The 24,861-nt window shown below is 34.5% G+C and overlaps 1 protein-coding gene across 5 annotated transcripts in view; it reads left to right on the forward strand.

The window, feature by feature from the left end:
- Positions 1–24,861, forward strand: part of SCAF8 (SR-related CTD associated factor 8) — a 150,477-nt gene that overhangs the window by 20,318 nt on the left and 105,298 nt on the right. For 4 of the 5 annotated variants that reach the window (XM_050316753.1, XM_050316752.1, XM_050316754.1 and 1 more), the window contains exons 3-16: positions 628–672; positions 2,941–3,102; positions 5,949–6,105; positions 7,274–7,404; positions 10,311–10,487; positions 14,094–14,173; positions 14,574–14,694; positions 17,523–17,654; positions 17,780–17,892; positions 18,375–18,568; positions 20,675–20,775; positions 22,147–22,260; positions 22,902–23,058; positions 24,233–24,363. In XM_050316753.1, the coding sequence (XP_050172710.1) occupies positions 628–672; positions 2,941–3,102; positions 5,949–6,105; positions 7,274–7,404; positions 10,311–10,487; positions 14,094–14,173; positions 14,574–14,694; positions 17,523–17,654; positions 17,780–17,892; positions 18,375–18,568; positions 20,675–20,775; positions 22,147–22,260; positions 22,902–23,058; positions 24,233–24,363 (1,815 nt within the window). The remainder of the gene's footprint in view (positions 1–627; positions 673–2,940; positions 3,103–5,948; positions 6,106–7,273; positions 7,405–10,310; positions 10,488–14,093; positions 14,174–14,573; positions 14,695–17,522; positions 17,655–17,779; positions 17,893–18,374; positions 18,569–20,674; positions 20,776–22,146; positions 22,261–22,901; positions 23,059–24,232; positions 24,364–24,861) is intronic. The other variant, XM_050316755.1, reaches the window with a different exon arrangement.

Consider the following 24,861-nt stretch of genomic DNA (forward strand, 5'->3'; position numbering starts at 1 on the left):
TAATTAAGCATTTAAATTATACAAAAATGTTTTACCATGTACTCAACTTGGAAATCCTACTTCCGCTCTTACCATTTCAATAACCACGTTTAATTGTGTAGAGTGGTTATTGAGAACCATTGTGATTATATGTGAGATTTTAAAAAAACCCACACAAATCACAAGCCAACTCTTAAGTACTCAGTAGGTGTTATAAGGTCCTCCTACAGTCCTGTTTTTAGGTTATTAAAGTGAACATTTGGAAAATAAATAGAATGCGGAGAAATTATATGTTTAGTGACATTAAGCTAACATCTTCAGTCATGTACAGTGAGATAACCATATGTTTTTGAAGGAACAATTATATTATTCTCCTAGTTCTCACTAAATAATGGCATATTGTTCAAAAAATCCAGTGTAAAAAACCTTGAGAAGGCAAGAAAAATGATATTAACTCTTTTATATATTGTTCTAAGGAAGACTGAACACTCAGCTGTAGGTGTTGGATTGCTGTTTAATAATCCAAAGTTTCCTCTTCTGGTTTGCTATCAATATATCAATATACTTGAACAAGTAATTGCATCTTCAGATAACAAGTAGTTCATCTTCAGATTTTCTCCTCTATTGAAGTACTGTTTTATTTTTCAGTTCTACAAACATGTTGTACAGAGTGTTGAGAAATTCATTCAGAAGGTAAGTCAGTCACGACTGTTTTGTGTTAACAAAGAAAATTTCTTCATTTTGGATTAGAAAGTATTGGACACAATTGGGTTTTAGATGTACATATGGATTAATATTTCTAGCACATACTAGTTTATTTCTTGTTTCAGTCACATTCAGGTTCTGCTGGTGATCAGCAGCTGATCCTAACCCATGATGCAGAAAGACAAATACTTTGTTCTCACTTTGATCTGAGTCACTGTGAATACTGTTTTAAGACTACTGTATGTATTCATTTAATGTTAAAAGAGACTGTCAGTGTAGCCCATGTGAACAGCTAGCAGCAAAACAATTGACAGTGGTTTGACTGGTGACAGTTGCTTTTGATTTTCTGCCAGGTTTTTCCATTGATTTTAAAGCTGAAGGGAAGATGACCGTTTAGCGTCATCCTTTTTTTGTAGCAGAAGATGTAGCCTTTCAGTCAGTGGTTCGTGCTAGTAAATTAAAGTAAAAAATATTTATGTGGCTAGACTAGAATTACTTTTTGAGAAGATGGTAGTATTAATATAAAGATTCTGCATAACAGAGAATGTTATAGCACTTTCTTTTCTTGCAACAATTAATTATTCTTGGGTAAAACTGCATTTTGCTTCCAGTTGGAAGTGCATGGTTTCTAATTTGTGAGTCTTCCCTGAATTCTCTGAATTTATTCTCTTTATCCTATTTTTGTAAATAGGTGTAAATTATGATCAGGTTACCTTTTTGTTTTGACATACAAGCTAGAGAAGTTAGGCTATTAGAGCTGCAGTGTTGGATGCAATTTTCCTTCTGTTACCCTTTTTATAAAGCAGTCTAGATTACTATGTGTCAGTAACCTGTCTTCCTCATTAACTTTTATTCCTTGGTGCCCAGTTAATTCTGCAGTGCCTTTGGGCAGTGACTGGACAGTGTAAACAGCTTTCTGCTTCAGCCTGGTGTTTTTAAGTGTCTCAGAATCATTCATGAGTGAATTACTTAGGTACTAGTGCACCAGTCCTGTGTGGAAAAGGGGTCATATGTATGTTTCAAGGCAATAGTAAAGGCTAGTAGTATACCAACACTGCTACTTTTTTGTCAAGCGCTTGTCTTTTGGGGCATTGCCTCTGACTTCGTCCACCTCTGAAAAAAGGGATCAATATCCTCTGATCCTTGTTTAATGCTACAACTGAACACATAAGGGGAGAGCAGGTGTACATCTTATCCATCTCTGATCAGTAGCATTTCGGAGTTTCACATCCTGGAATTAGTTCAGAATTGTCCAAATACTGCTTTTTAGTTGCAGTGGCTCTGATTGGCAATTCAATATTCAGAGGCATGAGGGAAGTTTTATCCTCTGAGTGAAAGAATGGCACTTTGTCAGGAATGGGACTAGTTTTTTGTGACCATTCCTTGAGCATGAGTTACCTTTACACATTTGCCTTCAGTGTCCAGTACTACTTAGTGAAGGAGTTGTACACTATTCATTGGTAGTTGGAGAAGGCAGATGTATGTTCTTGTTGATTACCTTGTTAATGATCACTCTGGATTAGATGATTCTCTTTGGTGGTCTTGATGAGGGTTTTTTTCAGTATTTCATGAACAATTTAGTGAAACATGGAACTTAGTAGTAACATTAAATATTAACTTCTTACTTTAGTAGAATAAGAGATGAACAGATGAAACCAATTTAAAATGAAAGGACTTAAACTGTATGTTTGGAAGATAATAAGATTATTTTTTTTGAAAGCAGTCACTTCAAGTTAAAGCTCAGGAAGACTGAATCTTCCATTCAGATCTGCCATAGACCTGTCCAGAGTGATGTCAGTGCCATCTCAATTATTTTACTGTTGATTCTTTACAGCTATACTATTTTCTTTCTTCAGAATTAATCTCATGAGGTTATTGAAACTTCAGTTGAAATAATGCCCATGACATTCTTCATTTTGTGACACTTAACTCACTACTCTATTGAGTTATATTTAAAAAGGATGTGTGATTTTTGTTCAATTTTTTAATAACTACATTTTTAAAAAATTAAATTTTTTAGTGGTAGGAAATTGATTTTACACCATTTACATATCTGCATATAGATGTGATAATTTGAACATTAAAGATTGGATATTTCAGAGAGTTTAATTTTCCAGGATAATTTATTAAGTAGAGAACATTTTAGTAATAATTGGACCCATTTAAAAATTAGAGAGGATTGTTCATATTTACTCTGCCATTAATGGGTTCTGTTATTTTTCACATATATTTATTTTACATTATCATTCTTTTTAGTGCAAACCAGAATACAAGGTGCCTGGTCTGTATGTCATTGACTCCATTGTGAGACAGTCCCGGCATCAGTTTGGACAAGAAAAGGATGTATTTGCTCCAAGATTCAGCAATAACATCATCAGCACTTTCCAGAACTTGTACCGTTGTCCTGGTGATGACAAGGTAAACCACTTATGGATTTTTCTAATTAGAACAATCTTTAGTGTGTTGCCTATAAAGATTTTGATCTCACTTTCTGCTTGCTGGAGGGGGCCTAATTAGAGATGTGCATATGTAAATGTATTTCTTAATTTTGCTTGTCTGAGTGTAGGAATTGGGGGAGACACATCCATTGACATTAATTAGACTTTTGGAAAGGTGATCTTTCCTTTGATTCTATGATCGACCAACAACTAAATAAGGTATAACTTGAATAGTTTGACCCAATAGTTCAGCTGTTCCCAATCACAGTAGTCAAGATAGCTACAAAATTCTGTTTCTAAAAGATTGGCTGGGAACAGCACCGTGCAGGCAATTTAACTTCCTTCATATTTGTCACTCATCTGAAACTGGCTGGTGTTTCTTCTTACTGAATAACTACAAAAAGATGGGAACTGCTGAGGGCATTGTCTTCACAGAAATTTGTGTAATAGAGTTGTTGAGTTGTTAAGTGAGGCAGGATGCTACAGGAAGAGAAAGGTTATTTTTTGAATAGTTGCATTAATTCGTGCTGTATTTTTCAACCAAAGATTTGAAAACCCAAGGCATCCATGCAAGGGTGATTAAGGCAAGTTCAGCCATTGTGGTGTCTTAGCATTCCTGCCTTTCTACAGTAGTTAGGACCTCTGCAGGAAAATGTGTTGGGATCTGTAAATTTTACTTGATTGAAAAAGCTTTGCTAAGGATGTCTGCCTTCTTTTCTGCAGATGAGTTCTGAGGTGTTACTGAAAAGGTTATTCAAGTTAAATGGCATTTTCCCATGGTTTGCAATGGCATTTTTCTGGTTTTAGGTTATCTGTGTGATTAATTTTTACTGCTTCAGGTTCACAGTGTTTTATGTATATATAGGCATGACAGTTAACTTATATTTTTATTCATTTAGTTGCCTTTCTTGAACAGTATTAGTGTGTTTTGTATAATCATTTAGCTTGCTACTTTGGGAGATATGCTAGTACAGAAATAGCCTGACTTATTGAAGAGGGAGAGATTGGAACAAGGGTGGGCGCAAGTACTCACTTTGTGTCTGGTTTTAAAAAATATATAGTAAATTTATTGTGGGGTAAGAAGTAGCACCACATATCTTGTGATATTTCAATGCATGACAATTAATGTATTGTATTAGAGGTATTTGATGTGAAGAGGGATAGTAAAACATGGTCTTTTTAAGGTCCACAAAAGTCCTGTCAGGTTCATTTCTGGGATATTTTTCACCTCAGTTAGTGGAAAATGTGTTTTGCAGTCTGAAGTCTTGCTACTGTGCTTCATGTGAACTCAGTATTATAGGAAAGTCTTTCTCCTGTGAAAGTAGTTACCCTATATCTCACCCAGCAAAATGTGCTGTCAGAGAGCAAGATATATACCTGGTTTATATTGATGTTTATACCTGGTATATATATACCTGATGATTTTGATGTTTAATCTGATTAAAAGGCATGATGGAGAAACACAACGGCTCTCTTCATATGAGCAAATGTGGAATTTGTTTTTAAATCAAGCAGAAGTGCAGTAATATTTCATTTAAAATAACAACAAAACCACCTTACTGATTCCTTTGTCTGGCCCAGAGAAAGTGCAAGGGGGAGATGGATACGGAAGCACAGAAAGATTTTTATATTTCTGTTCTGGATAAAAGATGTAAGTTAGAGCCTCTGATGGACTTGTCAAGTACGGCTTACAAAACAAACTTTCAAAGAAGGAGGGCTCACGTGCGGTAATGCTGAGTGGAAGCCCTCAGAGATTTGTTTAAGGGAAATCTAAGTTACATCTTCCATGTAGTGAAAATTCAGCACTTCTCTCTATTAAAGTTAAGTATCCTCTTGGAGTTCTGGGCAAACAGACTTTTTTCTTTGGCTCAAACACTGTGGTTAAATAATCTGTGTTCATGTTTTATGGAACTCAGGTTAATCATCTTTCTGACATCAAATGCCAGATCCTATGAAGAGTTTCCTGCTCTTTATAATACAACTGACTTTTTTTCCCCCCAAAATAAAGCAAAATTTTACCTTTGATAGAAGTGAAACTTAAAAAAGAAAATATCTGTAAGCAGATCAAAACAGTGACCTGTTTATGATGTGATAGAATGCATCTATTGTCATAGATATATAATAGAAAGAAATAGAAGTGCAAGCTGAACAATGAGTTATAAATAGTGGAATCGTATGACGTCTTAATTTTGATTTATTTGTTTCCTTCCCCATGATCCACATTTTTTAATATGACTATGTATTTTCAGCAGGCGAGAAATTGTGTTTCTGTTTAAACTTTTAAAGTCCTCACTTCATCGAGGGAGCTTGCAAAATATTAGACTGCTTTTCTAATAAAAATATTTAGCAATGTTACTAGTATATGCCCATTTTTCAGTGGATATAAATTATTTGGGTTTACAGGTAGATCAGAATTGCATTCATATATGTTAACCATAAAAATTTAGGAGACTAATAATTCATTATTTTAATTATTAGTAATGCTTTAAAATGCTTTCTTAAAATCATTTTCCTTCTATATCGGCTAACAAGGGTAAAGGTACAAAAGAGCCAGATACCCTTTTTTTGGTTTAAGAGATTTCATTTCTATTTGAGAGAATATTGTCATTATGTGTATAATGGGTCTTCATAGTTGCCTAGGGTCAGCCTCAGGTTCACAGTTCAGACATCTTTGATGTGACCCAGTGTAAATGTTCTTTCTGTTTGCAAACCTAAAGGTGCTTCCATCTTAGACAGATTGACATTGATAGTTAAGAATTCCAGAATCTATAACAAGACAAAAGATAAACGTGATTCAGGTCTCTTGTTATCTTTTCTTCATTTTAGAGTAAAATTGTTAGAGTGCTGAATTTATGGCAGAAGAATAATGTGTTCAAGAGTGAAATTATTCAGCCTCTCTTGGATATGGCAGCAGGAATTCCTCCTCCTGTTGTGACCCCTGTCTTGCCCAGCACTACAGCTGCTATGAGCAACAATACACCAGGTAAACAAAAACAGATTGAAGTCATACTTTGAATCAAAACACTTCTGTCAGCTTTGGTACGTGGGCTGCTAGTGTGCTGAAATATCTCACTGATTTCCTTTAGATAAATCAATGCTAGAAAGAAGTCTGTTATAGCCACCATCGAGATCAGGGAAACAGGCAAACATTATTATAAGTGCAGACTTGATCGTTTTGTGCTCCAAGCACGTTCCTTACTTATATAGGGAGATGGCAGGGAAATGGATTTTTGGCTTTTTCACTTCATGGAGATTTTTTCATTCAAGGTTCAGATGTATTGGAAACTGTCCATGTAGGAATTGGGTTTTGGCACCTGCTCTTGACCGGCTTTGTAACCCACCTTTTGCTGATCCCATGCTGAAAAGCAGTGAGGTGGACAAATGCACCATAGTTTTCATTGTGAAAGTAAATATGTGAAAGTTTCAGCTCTTGAATTGCCTTGGTGCGTCTTCTAGCTCAGTATTTATTATTTTGATTAGTTTGACTACATTAAATTGTTGAAGTCATAGTTCTACTGTAATGTTTTCTTAAATTCTGATAAAAAATGACATTTAAAACAGTAATCTAGTCATATTTAGCATTCATCAGCGTATCTCTATTTTTGAGCTTGAAGTGCAAAAGTATTTGCAGGAATGGAGGATTCTTCTGCATTATGGCTTGAAACTAATTATTGGGTTGCTGATTTCATCTCAATGTTTCTCTTGAGAAAAAAGAATAAAATGAGAAATCCTCATGAATCCATCCAGCTGCTGCAGGTTGAAATTTTTAGTAGAATCCTTAAGGCTCCCCCTGGGGAAAAAGTGTGAATCCAGTAAGATTTCGACTAGCAGACAAGTAGATTGCTAACAATTATCTTTTGGTATATAAACTTTTTACTAAACATTCTGGAATAGTGTGTGAAACCTAGTTACTTGGCCTTTATCGTTGTTTTTGTTAGTAGTCCCAATAGGTCAGTAGTGGAAAGAACTGTGAACTACACCAACACAGACTAATTCTGCTACTTGAGAAATGTTGGTGTGAGTTGTGTTATTTTCCTGTGCTCTATATGTATGTGAAAAAAATAATTTCAGTTGATGTTTTCCTTCTCTAACACTCTTTTTAAGTGTGTATGTTAAAATATTTTGGCATATTGGATTTTCTCTTTTTTTAGGAACACCTGTGACTCCAGTTACTCCAGCCAACGTAGCACAGAGTTTACCTGATCCTTGGGTATCTCAGATTGCTAACACAGACACCCTTGCTGCAGTTGCACAGATTTTACAGAGTCCTCAAGGCCAACAGGTAACTATTTTGTAGACAGTTACACTGTGGACTCTGATACTTCGTGCCTTTAAGGAACATTTAAGAAATACTTTCATGAGTATCTCTTAGTTTTGTGTCCAGTATCCATGTCAACTGTCCTGTGAGGTTGTTCATCACAAAAAACTTCCAGGTCAATTAAAACTTTCTGTTACCTTTGGTAACCAACCCTGTTTGTTCCTTAAAAGTATCGCAGAACGTGACTTCAGCTAAGGGAGTCTGTAATATATACTTGTCTATATAGTATTGCAGATGACTAAATCAAGAGCAACATTAAGATTTCATGGATATAGGTATAAAATGGAATGTAAGTTAAAGCATATTTCTCTACTGAATGCTCCAAGAAGAGCTGAACGTTGTACAAAATTATATAATGGGAATGAACTCATTCAGGAAGTGTATGCTTTGTTGATTCATTTTTTTATGTTTCCATCAGCTAAACAGTTTTTGTTTTGCAGCATTCAAAAATAAGGTCTTGGAAGTTACTGTATTTCTCAGTTTTTAAATACTCAACCCCTAAAAAGTGTCTTGATGTCCAGCATCACAAGGACTGCTTGTCCTCTTAACCCACAGTCATATAAGTTTAGCACACACAACTGACTTTCTGTAAAAATGCAGACCATAGTTTCTCAGTCTGTGCTAGAGCTGTGGCACCTGCATAACTTGCCCATTATGATTTTTATGTGGACTGAGGAATGGGTTGTTTTACCTACTGGGTTACCAAACAAAAATCCCATGTGTATGAATGAGAAGCAGTCACTAGTGAGCTGTTAAAAAGTAATTGACAGTAACAACTTAGTGAGCATGTTTTACAGTATTCAGCTAAGCAGAGTTGTCTGTAATTGTTCATAAGTCAGTTGTTGATAAGGGAGTATTTTCACCTGATTGCATAGAAAGAAATTGATGAGTCATTGAAAAGCAGAGCAGAATGAGTTTGTGGGATAATCTGTGAAATGTGGAGGAAAAATAGTGGAAAAGCTCTTAAACAAGGAAGGGATGTGAAATGAGGATGGGAAATACATGGAAAGTCAGTAAGGTAATTTTAGAGATTATTACCTAGAGAATATTCTTTAAAAAAAAAGCAAGGAGCAAAAAAAAATTGAAGCAAGATAAAAAAATGAAGATGAGAAGGGAATTAGGGTTTTAAAGACAGCAGATCACAAAGAAATAACATTTGAGTATTTATAATAAAGTAGTCTTAAGCAGAAATATGGAGACAGACTGGGTACATAGTAAATATGTACATGAAGATGTCTAGGATTGGTAGAGGAACTATGACATTTGCTTTCATCCTGTCCATCTCTTTTCTTCCTGTTCTCTAAGACACTCTCTTTGCCACAGCCTCCCCCCTGCTCCCCAGCTCCAAAGACTTTCATTTAATCTTACGATTGTGTTTTATGGGTGAGAATGCATGCAGGTAAATTGGGAGTCTAGACATAGGAGAGGGCAGACTAAGAAAGATGTGACCAACAAGAATGCGAAAACAGCAAGAAGGGTGACCACCCAGGATTTTTCCTCTCTAGGGCTTCCGTTTCTGCTTCTTCAGTTTGATTCCTTCCTACTTGGAGCAATGCACAAGGTGAACTGGTTGTATTTGCTCATCTTAGAGGTGGATCAGCCAAGATGGGAGGGGGAGCTCCTCAGCTTTGCCTGTTGCAGTAATCAGTGAAAGCTCTTGCTGAGGTAGAACAACAATTGAAGCATTTTCAGAGGCTCTGCTGTATAAGGGATCTGTATAATTGTTTTTGAAAGAGTAGGAAAAATTGCTTCCTGTTATCAGAACGTAACTCTAAAAGAATCTTGGAAAAGGGTCACACATTTTTGATGCATTAGGGAAAAGAAGTTCAACCTAATCAGTTTATGCAGTTTCTAGTGAGGCCTAGGAAGGAGGGATTGAACCCTTTAAGAGTTCAGTGGGGAACCCTATAAGGAGTTGGAATGTGAATGTAAGGGTAATCAGGGACTAATGTCAGCATAGTTTGAACTAACTGGATTTGTTCATCCTTTTTTCCACAAATATCTAAAGATAAGGCTTCAGGGATTTACCTTACAGAACATCAAAGGACTGTTTCCTGTAAATCCATAAGTGCTTTAGGAGAGCTTCTTTCCATAGGGTTAGTATTTTTTTCTTAACATAAATGTGTGAAATTTTATGGAAGCATCCCTATTCAACAGACAAATTGATCTGCACATGAAAAAACCTTTATTTCCTCATTGGGATAGCTTCTCCAAAAGATTAGTTACAGATAGGGATTTGTAGTAAGGAAATCAAGATACACCAGGTAATTGGATTGTACATTTGCTTTTTATGTTTTGTTAGCATAACAAGGGAATTGCATCCTATCAGCCCAAATCTGAGTTTCACCATGAGATCTCACTTGTGACAAATCCAGAGATACCAGTGCAAGTTCTTCCTATAGACAGGTTACATCAGCTTAAAGTAGAGCTTGCCACAGTGCAGGTATTTTTTCTATACAAATGTTGTTACAGCATACAAAGTTTCCTAATATAGGTGGGCCCTTAGGAAGCTGGAGTAGGCTAACAGATATTTTTCAGGTCAGAAGGAATCAAACTGGAGAAACAGAAGAGGGGGAACCCTAGAATGCAGGAAATCCTGAGTGGTGACTGGTCATCATGCAACCTGTCAGAGCAAGTTAGGAGGAAGAAGCATCTGCATGTCTTATCAACCCCAGAAAACAAATTAGCCAGTAAGTGGGAAAAAATTTGCTGTAAAAGAAAACAAATTAAGACAAAATAATGGCCATAGGTTAGATGCTACTGCATTCCTGAGGTTTGTTTTACTAATTGGAAGGGGAAAAGTCTATTGTTTCTTTTTCTGTTAAAAAAAAAAATCTTGTTCAGTGTGTTTGTTATCTTTTCTCTTTTAGCTTCAGCAGTTGATACAGACACTGCAGATACAGCAGCAGAAACCTCAGCCATCGCTACTTCAAGCCCTGGATGCTGGTCTTGTTGTCCAGTTACAGGCCCTCACTGCACAACTTACAGCTGCAGCTGCTGCTGCTAACACACTTAATCCACTGGATCAGAGTGTCTCTTTTAATAAGGTAGAAGTAGAATAGTAGACATTTGAAGAAGTATTTATTAATAAAATATATGTAAGTGAAAAGTTCTCTTGGATTTTATTGTTTGTCTTTAGAGATTCTAAAAATTCATTGATATACTATAAAGTTAAAAACAATATCTTAAAAATACAAAAAATGTCTAGATAGAGTAGTGTAAATTAAAATATTAGTTTTATATGAGTTTAGGGCTAAATGCACTTCATAGACTATCTGGAGTTGGAAGGGGGCCATTAGAGTAATTGAATACGGTAATGGATTTGATTTAGCAAAGTTAAGCTGGTGTTACATACTTCTTCTCACCGTTTATAACACAACAGTGAGAATTGTTTCTTACAAGGTAATAAAAGGGTAATATGCAGAAATTAATATACACTGAAGAGTATAATATACTCAGAAGAGTAAAGTGATTGGATTTGTAATTTTCTTACATTATAGATTAAATGCCAAGAAAACTTCTGTCTTAGCCACAAAGTGATGTAAGTGAATAAATAAGTCTATGACTGCGGTTAAGACTAGTCCTGCGACAGTTTTTAAAAGGTGTCAGAACATAAAACAAACCCAAACAAAGCAAGCCTGTAGGTAAAGAAACTTTGTGTTGTAAAACCCCCAAAACAATAACAAAACCCCAAAACAAAAAACAAGAAAACCCCAAAACCAGAATGCAGGAATTTAACAAAACTGATAAAATTGAATGCCAGGTAGCAATTAACCATGCAGGCAATTACAGTCATAGGAGTATAATACCAGTAAAATAAAAAAGGAAGAAATTCTACTCAAATATAAACAAATAAAGAAACCCTGTTCTATTATCTTTGGAAGAAACAGTTTGTGACATGATCCTATGGATAATCTTGGTAGGATTGTCCTGGAGTGAATAAATAGTAAGAATAAGGAAGCGGGAAAAGCAAAAAAAAAACCCTTTTTTTTTCTTAACTCAGATATTCTCTTTTTCAGGAAATTAGCTGCTCAGACTGACAAATACTCAATTTAAAGATTTAGGACAATTTATCTTAAATATAAGAGTTGTCATTGCTAATGAAAGTAATGCAACTGTAAAAACAAGTCAGGAAGAAAATGGCCTGTACTCATCCTAAGTCACAACTGTAACCATCGAGTAGGGTATAATCCCAGGAAATTAATGCATCAGTTAATTTGGGCTGCCATATAAAAAATAATTAAGAATATACCATTATTCCTCAGACTTCAATTCCAGCATTTCCATGGATAGGTATAGTTGTACATGTGGCTGTCTTGAATACCGGACAGCTTATCTGAAGCAAATTGAAGGACTTTACATTCTGATGATATGTTTATATACAGCCATAAAAAAAGGCAGCTTTTATGAGAAATAAACAGTAAGTATTGCAGTTCAGAGGAGATTGTGAAACGTAGTTTTTAACTGGATAACAAGTATAAACAGCACAGGAGGATACTTCCAATGACTGCACAAGTATCCATATTCTTAAAAAAGTTCCTATTCTTAATACGTTTGGCAGTCCTTCCAATCCTTTGTTTTCAAGCTCTTCAGTCTACAGTATCTTGTGGTAATAAGTTGTGCACATTAATATGTATTATGTGAAAAATTCTTTTGGCAATGTCAAATGTGCATGTTTTCTGATCTTGCTGCAATGTAACCATATCCTTGTGTTTTGGGAAAGAAAGATTTTTGATCAACATTTCCTGTGCACTTGTGCTACTGCTTTTACTTTAATTTCCAAAGAGAATATCCTGATTCTTAAGAAGAATTTTGTTTCCTTTTGAACAAAAAGCTTTTTTAATGTCTTTAATAATTTTTATTGCTTTTTCTGAACATATTTTCCTCTTAGATAATTAAAGTAACATTCATTGAAAGTTTTGTGCTTTTTATATATGTGTGTGCGGTACATTAAACTTGGAGCCAATATTTAATTTGGTTTCATTTCCATTACTTTATTTTAGAGAGTATTTGTTTACAAACCATGTGAAAATTAAGGTTGTTCAGTTCAGATTTTTCCTTTCAATATGTTACTTAAACCAAATGCAAACAAAAGTCATGGTGTACGTTTACATGTCTTGGCTGGAAGTTCTTTGGTTTTCTCTGGCCTCAGTTAATCTAAATGCTTCTTTTGCATATCATGAACTGTTGACTACTTTCCATTTATTTCTTTTCTCAGATGTATAAATAGTACATATTCTGTTTTTTTTTTCTTTTTTACTCTGTCGTGATGGAAGATACATGATGATTAATAATATTTTAAGTTCAAGACTGCTTGTTTTTCTAAAATGCGTCTTTTTTAGAGCAGCAGCATTTTATAAGTGCTTCACTGGAAAATATTCCAACAATACATACAAGGCAGTCACCTTGCTTTAAATGGATTAGATATATATGGTGAAAGTTGTTCTGGATTTTAGCATCTCATCTCACATAGGCTTGATGGTCTGTGTTTCTACTGTGTTTTCTCAGAGACATATTCAGTCCTGCTTTTATAAATACTAGATTATTACATTGGGAAAAGTAGTTTTAAAAACTCTTGATTGGTCAGTCTTCAGGTTAGCTTATGCTTTGCTCTTCTTGCTGGACTCCATTAATTGAGAGTAAGTAGAGCATCTTGAGAAAGAAAATAGTCTACAGGATCATCATGGCGGCTTGTTGCTGAAGCTGTTTTTGCCTTGGTATTTCAAAATGACTGCCCTATGTTCTCATCCTCTTTGTTTTTTTTCTTCTGAGATTAAGGTTTGAGAAGAAGTTATGGTTTGTAGTATTGTATTAGCTCTGCTTTTCAGAAGACTTCCAGGGGCATGGCTTTAATAGCATGACTATATCAAGTAATAATTGCTGGAAAAAAGCAATTTTGCTGACAAATGATATTTGGTATTTCTTCGTGCACGTTTCTTAGTTTTGTCTTCAAGAAAGTAAACCCTACTAAAATGCTTCTGGGCTTTTTAAATCAATAGACAAACTTTTTTAGTTCAGCAGAACTCCAGTGTAGACATCTTTGTGGATAAAACAGGAAGTTTATCCAAGTTTTTCTCTGTGAGATACCTTTCTTTATATTCCTTAGAAGGCTTTTTCATCTTACATGGTAACTGCTTGTTTTGATTTTTTTGCAGACTATGTGAAAAGTTATTTTCAAGGAGCAGTATATTTGAAGGAATTCAGGTTGTCTAAATGATGTATGTGAAAATACAGTCATTTTTTGTGAAGTAATCAAGCTGTATAGGTCTTCTATTGATATGAGCAGAACAGATTGCTGGTTGGATAGTTGGCCTCTTCATAGTAATTTCTTCTAATTAAAGGTACCATTACATGAAATTAATCTTTATTTAAGTTTACTCCAAAGTAGCTGTTAGTTTCTATGGAAAGGACATGTGGTTGTATTTGTAACAGCAGAGTTCAAGAAAGCCAGGGACAAAATTTGGTACTTGATGCGTTCAAGAGTTTGGTAGCAATAGCAGTATGACATTTAATTTTCGATTCAGGTTATTTGCCAAACTTTTCTCTTTTTTTCTCTTAAGTTGAAAAGTAAGAGAATTTTCCTTTGGAAAAGTAAATATGCATGAAGGGACATTTAAGAAATATTGAGTAATGTTTATTTTGCTTTCTCCTAGAAGCTGATGGACAGGTTTGACTTTGGGGAAGAATCTGAACAAAATGAAGAGCCTAAAAAGGAAACTCCCACTTCCCAACTGTAAGACCAAGCTATGTTTCCTATGTAAAATGCTAAAATTTGCCTGACACTAGTTGAACATCAAGATTAAATAAGGAAAATGTTTTTTTCAGAGCATAAGTACACTAAAACAGTAGAAAGGGGAAAGACAATTTACTAAATTAAACATACACGTTTTATTATAAGTCTCTGTGACAGAACTTTTCATGACTTTAAGATAAAGTTAGCATGTTCTTTGCTTTGTTAGTTATAATGTGATAATGATGATAATAGAAGCTGGAACTAGTTACGTTGTCCTCATTTTTTACATTTTAGTTAAACATGAAACTCATTTGTGAAAATGTATTTATTAACTGTTTAAACCAAGAGAAAAACGGTAGTGTTGGGTTTTTTAAAATGTATTAAAATTATTTCATTTTAGGCCTTTAGTACCAGAATCTGTGAACAACTCACTTTTTCACCAACTAGCTGAACAGCTACAGCAGCAAAATTTAGAACATCTCAGACAACAGCTTTTGGAGCAGCAGCAGCAGCCTCAAAAGGTAAGAACTCCATCTTGTGGCTGTTGTAATAATTATGTTCTCCACTGATAAAAAAATCATACTTCAGGACAAAAAAATTGTCTTGTTACAGACACTTCACTTATAATGAAAGCCTTTGTCACTAGATGACCATCTAACAGAGTCTTGTGGAGTAAGTGGAAAAGAGGGCTAAAAGCAGAAAAGCCCCACAATGAAATGTGTGAGGTGTACAGTTTGCTTCCTTTAGGAAAGTGTGCTCTTTAGCTCAGAGTGACTGAGCTTTGGCTGTTCAGTTCTTTATATGGGGAAATAAAACTTTTCTCCCTCCTGTTAGAAAGAATTAGGTGACCACTGAAGTGGTTGTGCTCTTGTGTCTGAAGGGAGGACAGAATAAAGACTGTGGATAACTTTATTTTCCTCACCAAGTTTTATGTCTTGACTAATAACTGTCTCATTGTGTCAAAGATTGTGACTCTATTCTTCAGTCACATATTTCCTGAGAAATTTTTCACTGAAAGCTGATTCTTGAGACAACCCCAAGTTCCTTCTTAACTATGTGAATTGTGTCCTCTCTGCTCTACACTAAAATAACTTGGCTTATATCTACGGAGGTTAGTCCTCAGTATTTAGCTGCTCTTCTCCCCTCCTGATCCCATTTGAAAAAAAACCAAAAGAATTCTGTCTTGAAAGTGGACTTTCTGTGAAGTATTTGGATCTGGTTTCATAGTAAAATAGAAATCTTAGATTGAAAGAAAAACCAAGTGACAACAAATTTAACAAACATATGTTGGGGATTTTGGTTTAAGCTGTGCAGAGGTGCAGTCATAGAATCATCAAGGCTGGAAGAGACCTTTAAGATCATTCAAGTCCAACCATCAACCCAGCACTACCACTGTAACCCCCAGATCACTAAACCACATCACCCAGCACAGATCCAGATAATGTCTTAAACTTATCTCCAGGGATGGCGATTCCACCACCTCCCTGGGCAACCTATTCCAGTGTCTGAACCAGTCACTCAACTTTCAATCAAGAATGTAATTTGAGTTTTGAATTTGTGACTTTAATAGTTTACTTTTTACCAGATATTATTTCCTTACTCTACTGCTTTATATTACTGGTTTATTTTTATTTCTCATTCAAATGTGGCAAACGAGAGAATGTCCAGCATAGCTACAGACTGAATAGTTTTGGATGTTGGTGGATATCTAGCAACTTGTCTTTAAACACTGGCAAATGTTGTAAAGTAATAAAACATTGAAGAGTTGTTTTCCTCCTGTTTGAGGAGCTTTTGATGTGACATCTAAAAGTAACTGTCTAATTTGAAAATAAAAATGTTGAATGCCAAACACTGTGAAATAAACAAAATCAGAGTTTAAATGGATTTCATCTATGAAATTAAGTTACATTGCATTTATGGGTAGAATACTTATTGACTCACCCCTTACTATTTGATTTTCGTTCCAAGTCCTGAAGTTTTTTTTCCCTTCACATCCATTCAGCTTCTTGTCTAGTCAGTATGGAGAGAAAGTTTTATTTTCATCTTGATAGCAGCTAAAAGATACAAACTTCTGCTGGAACTACTTTGTAATGACTGCAGCATGTTATGAGGAATATTTTCTTTCATCTATGTGCAAGTTTCATTGAGAAAGATTAAGGGAAAGAGAAGGAAAGATAAAGCATAAAACAAAATTATTAAGCATCTGATGAGGAGCAGAAGGAGAGGAGGAGTGGTTAGAAGAAGCAATAAGAAATGTAGGAGTTGATATAAAAAACCAGATTGTTGAAGAATAATTAAATATAAGAAAAATGAGACAAAACATACTGTGAAGAGGCAAATAAATTAACTGAATTATGGTAGAATTTTTTTTTACAAACTCCTTATAAGCAGTTTAAAAAATAAGAAGATTAAATAAAATTGTTTCAACTCATTCTGCTAACTTTGTGTCATTCTCTTGGCAGATAGAACACCTAGCATTTGTTTATTAAAAGCTAAATTATAATGAGGATCACTGAAATGTTGACCTGCAATATTGGATTATAGATTTAAAATTACTTTTCAGAATTGCCCTGATAGCATTTCTGAGTATTTTAATTTCATTTATTCTGTTTGTTAAATTTATTTTGTATCTTAGAGATATTTATTCCAAATCTCTGTTTTCAGGTAGTGTACAGGCCATTATAGTTTTTTTTTCCTAGCAAATCAACAATGCATGTAGTATTCTACGTTTTTTAAATTCTGGTGGTTTTTCAGAACTGCTTGTTTTGTTAGATCTCTTGTGATTGATGACATAAATGACATAACACCTTTCTTTATCTTTTAGTAAGTCCTTGTCTTAAATCATGCACTATAAGAAAGTTTGGACTAATGAATTTCTTTAACTAGTTCAGTTGGTATTGCAAATGTTTTTATTATGTTAGGATCAAAATATTAATGCATGTGCATGGGTGACAAGTGGGTATCTTTCAGGGTCACTGTACATACAGCTACATTTGGTCTATTAACATTTACTTTGAAATCAGCTGAATTAAGCAACAAATTGAATCATGTACTTCGTCTGTACTGCAGTTTTTGGTTCAGGAAATAGATACTAATCTTTTTTATAATCAGGAATATTAGTTATTTTAAGGTTTTGTATTTAAGGATGATACAAAAAGAGTAATGGAGTGGAGTGACATCTAGCTCAGCCTTCTTATGAATGGGAAATGGGAAAATAAGAAAAGTTTGATAAATAGTTTTTCAGAGTAGCAGCAGTATTACAGTAGTATTACTTCTGTGTAGTATTACGTTTTGACACAGGGAGTATTTTTAAATATGAGGGGGTTTATGGTATATTATTTGTATGTAGGCAAGTCCTGAGGAGAATCAAGAAGGAAATTTTGGTTCGGAGCACTCTGCATCACCATCACAAGGGAGTAGTCAACAACAGTTTTTAGAAGTGGAAACAAATGTAGATGATTCAATGGATATTCAACAACAGGTAAAACTATTTTAAATTTGATTACAGAAGTTGAAAGGGAGACACATATTAACATGATTTCAAGTCATATATATTGTGAGTATATTTATTATATGTTATTGAACATCTTCTATGTCTGACCTCAGGACATGGATATAGATGAAGCTCAAGATATTGCTGAAGAAGAGATTTTTGAACAAGAAGAAAAGAAATCAGCTGTTCGTTCAAGATCAAGAACTCGTTCAAGATCTCGTTCAAGGTTTCATAATTAGCTTGTATTAAGTAAACAAATGTTTTCTGAAAAAAAGTAGCAATTTCTGATTGTCAGTCTCAATCGCATATCTTCCAAAATGGTCATGAGCAGGTTTTGGTGATGAAAAGAAGTGTTCATTTAATATTTGTGTGCTAGATGCAGACTTCCTATATGACACTTCATTTACCGCACCTGTGGTTTACCTGAAATTTTTTAAGACTTGTTCAGGTAACAGAAATAACTATCACTAGCCACTTGGCCAAGTGAAATGGAACATTTTGAATGTGTTTTGGTTTGGTTTGTTTTAAGGTGTATATTCTATTTTTTACCCAAATGGCATTAAGTTTATCTCCTGAAGCAGTTTGAGTGTCTGGAAATAAGTGAGTGAGTGGAAATGTCTGCATAGTGCTTAAAGTTTTTAGTTAAAAGACAACTAAGTTAAAATATTTTTTTTTTAACTCAGCATACTAAAATTAAGTATTTTGTAGGTCACCAAGAAAACGAAGGTCTAGATCACGGTCTGGTTCTCGTAAGCGTAAACACAGAAAACGTTCTCGATCGAGATCAAGAGAAAGGAAGAGAAAGTCATCTCGGTCATACTCCAGTGAAAGAAGGGCTAGGGAAAGGGAAAAAGAACGTCAGAAAAAGGGATTGCCTCCTATACGGTCAAAAACACTAAGTGGTAAGTGGCATCTGCTTAGTGTTTTAATAATGTAGGATTAAAGGGAAAAAAGGCTTTGTTTTCATTGAAAGAACAAGATTTATCCTAAGTATTGTCACAAAATACAGTAATCATATTCTCATTTGTAAGTTACATTTCTGATGTTTCATGCAATTTAGGTACATGATGTCATCTTAGAGGAAAGCAAGTATCAGACTGTTCTACTGATGTTTTTACTCACACTGTTGCACCAATGATTTTACTTCTAAACAGAGTTCAGCAGGAGCTGTCCCTAATTTACAATCTGCTTTCTCTGTAATGCTGTCTTTAATGGGGCATTTGAAGATGTTCAGCACTTCATCTGAGAAGTGTTATGCTGATAAGATGTTAAAATTTGTGATACACACTTTGAATACTTTTGATGGGTATCTTAGAGGCCCATGTTTTAAAACTTCTACAGTGCTTTTTCAAGTTCTTCCTATGGAATGTTGAGCCAAAGCAGCTGGAATTTGCTGTCAGAAAACAGACCATAATGGTTGTATTTTAGGAAAGTATTTAGGAATCAACTGGATTTCGGCTTCTGCAGAGTGCTACTGTGCACTGCTGTCATTTCTACAGAGAATTTACATACTGAAGAAAAGGAATGTAGTAAGGAGAAGAAGAACTTATCTGTGCAGTTACTTAAAGAGAATGTATTTTGAAAATTTGTTTAGATACGTTATACACAGTTTCTGATGTCGTTTTGCATCTATTCTGTGTCTTAAATCTGTATTGTTTACCTGACAAGATAAGCAGCTCAAAACTCATTTTTACAAAGGAAAGAGTGTTCTGTTCTCTTCACATTAATATTTTACATCATTCCTAGGTGGTTTTAAACCCGGGACTGTGCTACAGTTTAGATGCTTTTTTTTTTTCACTTCTCTGACTGTTCTTGTGAAAAAAGACAAATCGGTTTTATGGTGTATATTTTTCCCAGTAGTCCACAAAGCAGGGAGCTGAGAGACAGAGATGTTAAGTAACCTGATGAACAGTAGCAGCATTTGACGTCCTGTGAAGTGTAAAGGAGATATTAAGAACGCTAAGTGAAGTGTGGAAACTTTGGAGGGAGGTAAATGAAAAATAGGTAATTCACCCAACAAACATTCTACTTAACGACATTTTTTTAGTGACAGCCACTATCATCACTTGCTGAGATCTGAAGAATTGTTTCATAGAGCTTGACACCATGAGATACAGAAGGGCCATCTACAAGCACATGAGGAACAAGAGAAATCTTAACACTACTCATTCTCAGTACTGCAGAGTACTGATGTCAGTTGAAGCTGATAGTTGAGGAATGCACAACTCTGCTTTCCGGTTTGTTGCACCAGCATTGGTAGAGGAAGGCTTGCTCACATAGGTTGGTTATTATTTGGGAGACAAAGGAATTGGAATCATGTATGTATGGGAGAAGGAAGTTTTAGCTCGCATATCAGTAAGTGTTTATGTTTGGCAATGAGGAAAGGTAGGCGTTTGGAAGGCAGTTGCAAGGATCTGGGCTTGTGGTGGAATTGACATGAATCAGGTGTATTGTGGACATCTTCAGCTCAGTGGGCCTCAGCTAAGTTTTCTTTCTGGGATGTTCCCCAAGGTAAATTAATAGTATAGCTTTTATTTCTTTCAGATGAAAATGCAGTGCATAATCCTGCAGTATTAAGTTCCTTCTGTAATACACTTCAAGCCAGTTAGAACTGTCTTACTTTGTTATTTGACTTTAAATCCTAGAGGCATGTTTTTTAAAGGAAAATAGAAGTCTTTTTTCCCCCAGAAGTAATTTATAATGCAGTTTATCTTAGCTGATAACTTACAGAATTTTAGTTTTTCATTTCTGTTGAAACAACTATTTCGCTTAAAAGAAAATGAAACAAGAAGAATGAACACTTGTAGTGAGTATGTTTGGTGTTGTTTAACCCTTTTACATTTTTGTTAATGTACTTAATCTCTATGTAGTAAGTGACATATTCACTGTTCTTGTTTTTTTGATCAGTGTTTTTTCTGTAATTATAAAGCCTTCTGTATTCTTGCTGTACAGCATTTTGTAAGCTAACATTCTAGTATTTTGACTGATGTGAATGTGTCTCTTGACAGTTTGCAGTACTACTCTTTGGGTAGGTCAAGTAGACAAGAAGGCCACACAGCAAGATTTAACTAACTTGTTTGAAGAATTTGGACAAATAGAGTCAATTAATGTAAGTAAATGCGTTGTTTCTCATTTTCATGAATTACAGACTAGCAACTTAGGCATGCTTACGCCTCTGAATTCCTTTTAGCCACTTAACCGTATATTTAGGAGATCTTTTTTAATACAGTTTAAAAACTACAGCTATGATATTGCCTCTTGGATGCATCTACTCTGTTTTGAAGCACTTAAGACAGTACACTTTATGCTAAAAAGGCTTTTCCCAAGCTCTAACAGTTTATACATTTTTTAAACCAGGGTCTTAACACAAAAGTTGTCTCTTCTCTTTTTGTGATGTGGCATAGAGCAGGTGTCATTTTTCCTTGGGCTAATGGACATAAACTGATGTGTATCCACATTGTTCTTGGTTACATTCCAAACAGAGTGTTCTTCAAGTTTACTGTAAGCGAATGTTTATTCTGAAATATGACAGTTAAAAAGATACTTATGATCAGGAGATACAAATCTCATTATTTAATTTGGATTTAGGTGTTTAGTACTTCAGTGTTGCCTGTAATTCAGTTTCAAGAGAAAGTATTTTTCTCCTTAAATAACATATCTACATGAGAGAAATTTGGGGGTTTCTTCTTCTTCAGCAATTTTAAAGTGCATCTAGTGCAATTTCATTAATTTCAGATAAAATTTTTACAATTTTCCTGCCATGTTAATATATTCAAATATGTAATTAATAAGGAATGCTTTTTGTGGCATTACAGAATGTTTTAAAAAGCTTCACAAGTCAAAAAAAATCAACCCCATAGCCAGACATTTTGATTTGCAGGGACTAGCAATTAAGAAAGCTAAAAGGAAAGTAATTGTAACAGCCGTAAATGTCCCAGTGCCTGTTATAATTCAAAGGCAAATCATTCTGTAAATAGCTCATAATAAATAGCAAAGATTATATGCCATGTCATACAATAAATTAAACATGCTAAAGGAAATCACATTTCAGAAATGAGGACTCTGCCCTTAAAAGGTGCAAGATACTTTTAATCAGTAGTTTACACCTCTGTGAAAGGCGGTTGCTCAGCTCACAGAGAATTTGGGGCTTAAGAAGAGGTAGCAACCCCTGCTTTTCTGAAGCTGTCATAATATAGTTCCCAGTTTTTGCCTGTTCCATACTGTTCAAGTCTTTTATGTCATTTTTAGCACCCATTTTTCAGCTTGCTCCTGCTTCTTGAAAATGTTATAACTGAAGTACCCCCCTGCCAGTATCACTCATAAGTTTTTCTGATCCTCAAAATTCTTAATGTTGCTGATTAAGGTAATAGCTGTTTACAGTGTAAGCCTTTCTTTTTATAGTATTAGTATTCACTTACTGTAGTTGCCTAATGCAGAGTATTGATTTTCCCACTTTAAAACCACTGCTGTTTTTCCATAGATGATCCCCCCAAGAGGTTGTGCTTACGTCTGTATGGTACATAGGCAAGATGCGTATCGTGCTCTTCAGAAACTTAGTTCTGGGTCTTATAAAATTGGATCTAAAATTATTAAGGTAAGTTGATTTTAATGAAAGGATGCTGTCCATTTCAAGTACAGTACAGTTTTAATATGCTGATTTGTCATTCAGCAGCTGTTCATTCAAATGTAGAATATGGAGAAGAAAGAAGCAGTAAGGTGTAAATTCCTTTCTTTCTGTGTAAAAATGTAGCTTTTAACAGGTGATATTGAAAGATAGTAAAATGACATTATGACTTGATACTTAGGAAATAGTTAGACAATATTTTATATACATCCAGCCTAAGTCCTGTACCTGAACATGTGGATCACTTAATATTAAATTTTAGAGTATTCTTAGAGTTAAGTGTATTATTAAATGCTATGGGGTTTTTTTCTACCTTCTTTGATGGTGTAGGGCAAGTCCTTGAAATACTGTATTTTTAATTGCCCCACATATATGTTACAATTAATATAGAAAACTTTAAGCTTTTTAATGTAATTAAGCTTCCACATACCTGTTGCAGAGGACAAGTAAACTTCCTACAGGTTCATTTAAAATCAAAACCTTGTTAAAAGTTTAATAAATAGACATTTAAGATTGATCTGCAGTGACATAAATTGAAGGAGATAATCTGAAATATTCGATTCCCAGGTTATATGATTTAACCACATTGTCTGGTTTGGGTTTATTTCCAGATTGCCTGGGCATTGAATAAAGGTGTGAAGACAGAATACAAGCAATTCTGGGATGTGGATCTGGGAGTTTCCTATATTCCGTGGGAGAAAGTGAAATTGGATGATTTAGAGGGCTTTGCTGAAGGTGGCATGATTGACCAGGAAACAGTAAACACTGGTACAGACATTCTGACAACTCTGATAACTAGAAAATGGATTTATTTTTGTAATTGCAAATCCTCAGAAAATTTATTATTTAGGAAATACATACTTTTTCCTAATTTCCATAAATTTTTCTAGCTTTTTGTTTAAAATATAAATGACACTGTAATAATGAAATCTAGATTGTCTTTTTAGATTAGTAACTAGTTGATTGTCATGACAATAAGGAATTGGTGACAAAGGGGAATTAATTTAGGCAAGTTAATAAAGGTTAGCATTTTTGAGAGTTACAAATTTGTTGTGCACTCATTTCCAAGTATGTAAAATACTAATTTGTGTAGAAATTGTGATCTGCTTGTGCTTCTGAAAAGTCTTATGTATTCAAGTATAAGACTGAAGTTGGAGTTAGAGCTTGTTCAGATAGGCACATCTTAGCAGAACCTTATGGTATTTCTTCAATAAAGTCAGAGACAGGAAAACAAGTAAAGTTAGACCTTATTCTGAAACCAATTAAGAGGTTTGTTAGGTTTGTGAATGATTTACCTGTACTGTATTTTCTTGAAACAGATCTAGCATCAAATGATGGGACTACATGAAGTAAGCACTAGATTAAGACACTTTTATAGTAGCAACAGTAATTCTTCAGTGTTACTTTGAGTAAAAATTGAGTGTAAATGACAGAAAAATTAAAACATGGAACATTACAGAAATACATTCACTGTGCTACACTTGAAATACTAAACTTTTTGAGGAAGCAACAGAAGGAAGGAATAGGTGTTGGTGTGAGGTTTGTTTTACATGAGGATTCTTTCTTATTGTACAGTAGCCAGCTGATAGCACGGACATACTGGCAACAGCAGTTTCAGAAAACTGGAGCATACTCTATATTGCCAATTAGGAACAGAATGATTGGTAAAAAAAACTTGGCAAGTTTTGAAGAATCAGTTTGTATACAGGCATAATCAAACAGCATTGCAGATAGTTAAAGATAGTTTTTGTTGTTTAAAATATATAATAATAAATAATTGCACTTGGCTCTTTTCATTATAAGTTTGAGGCTTATTTGTAATGAATCTATGTAAATGCCAGATTAAAATTTATTGTTTAAGAAAGAAGAAATTTTTTTTAGTATTTGAACAAAAATAACACATGAACTATCATTTTATATTAAAATGCATCCTTTTTTAAAGAGTGGGAAACAGCCAGAAGCTCAGAAGCTGCTAAAGAAAATACTCAAACTACTCAGAGTGCTGCAGTTGATAAGAGTACCGTTATTACAACACAGACAGAAGCTTACACACAACCAGTCACTATGCTGCAGGTTAGTATTGGTCTGAGGCTGCAAAAGACCCACAAAACTGGAGGGCAAACCTTTTACTCAATTCCGCTAAACTTGAAGCTGAGTTAAAGTGTTTAAATGTTTTAGATTTAAGTGCTGCATCCATTATCTCTGAAACATTTTAGAGTAGAATTGGTTGCCGTGGTTGAGCGTAATCTTTAGTTTCCTGCAGTTGCTTATTACAGCAGCTTTGTATTTATATTATTTCTGTTTCATCTTTCCTAACGTGTATAGACATTTTCAGTGCTTGAACTAACATAGAATTATTTGAATGATAGTATATTTGCATGTACTTGTATTGAATTTTGAGTTCTCTTCTCTTCACAAAAATTGTCTTCTTATTTCAACTGCCTCCTAATGTACACCATGATCTGTGTTTATTTAAATATCAGTGTATGTATTGCATTTATTTTGCTGCTAATTACTTGTAAATATACTGTACTATACCAAAACACACAGCTGAAATAGCTGTTTGAGAAA

Source organism: Myiozetetes cayanensis, unplaced genomic scaffold (assembly GCF_022539395.1).
Source record: "Myiozetetes cayanensis isolate MyiCay16 unplaced genomic scaffold, myiCay2020 scf2-11, whole genome shotgun sequence".
NCBI classification, from domain to species: domain Eukaryota; kingdom Metazoa; phylum Chordata; class Aves; order Passeriformes; family Tyrannidae; genus Myiozetetes; species Myiozetetes cayanensis.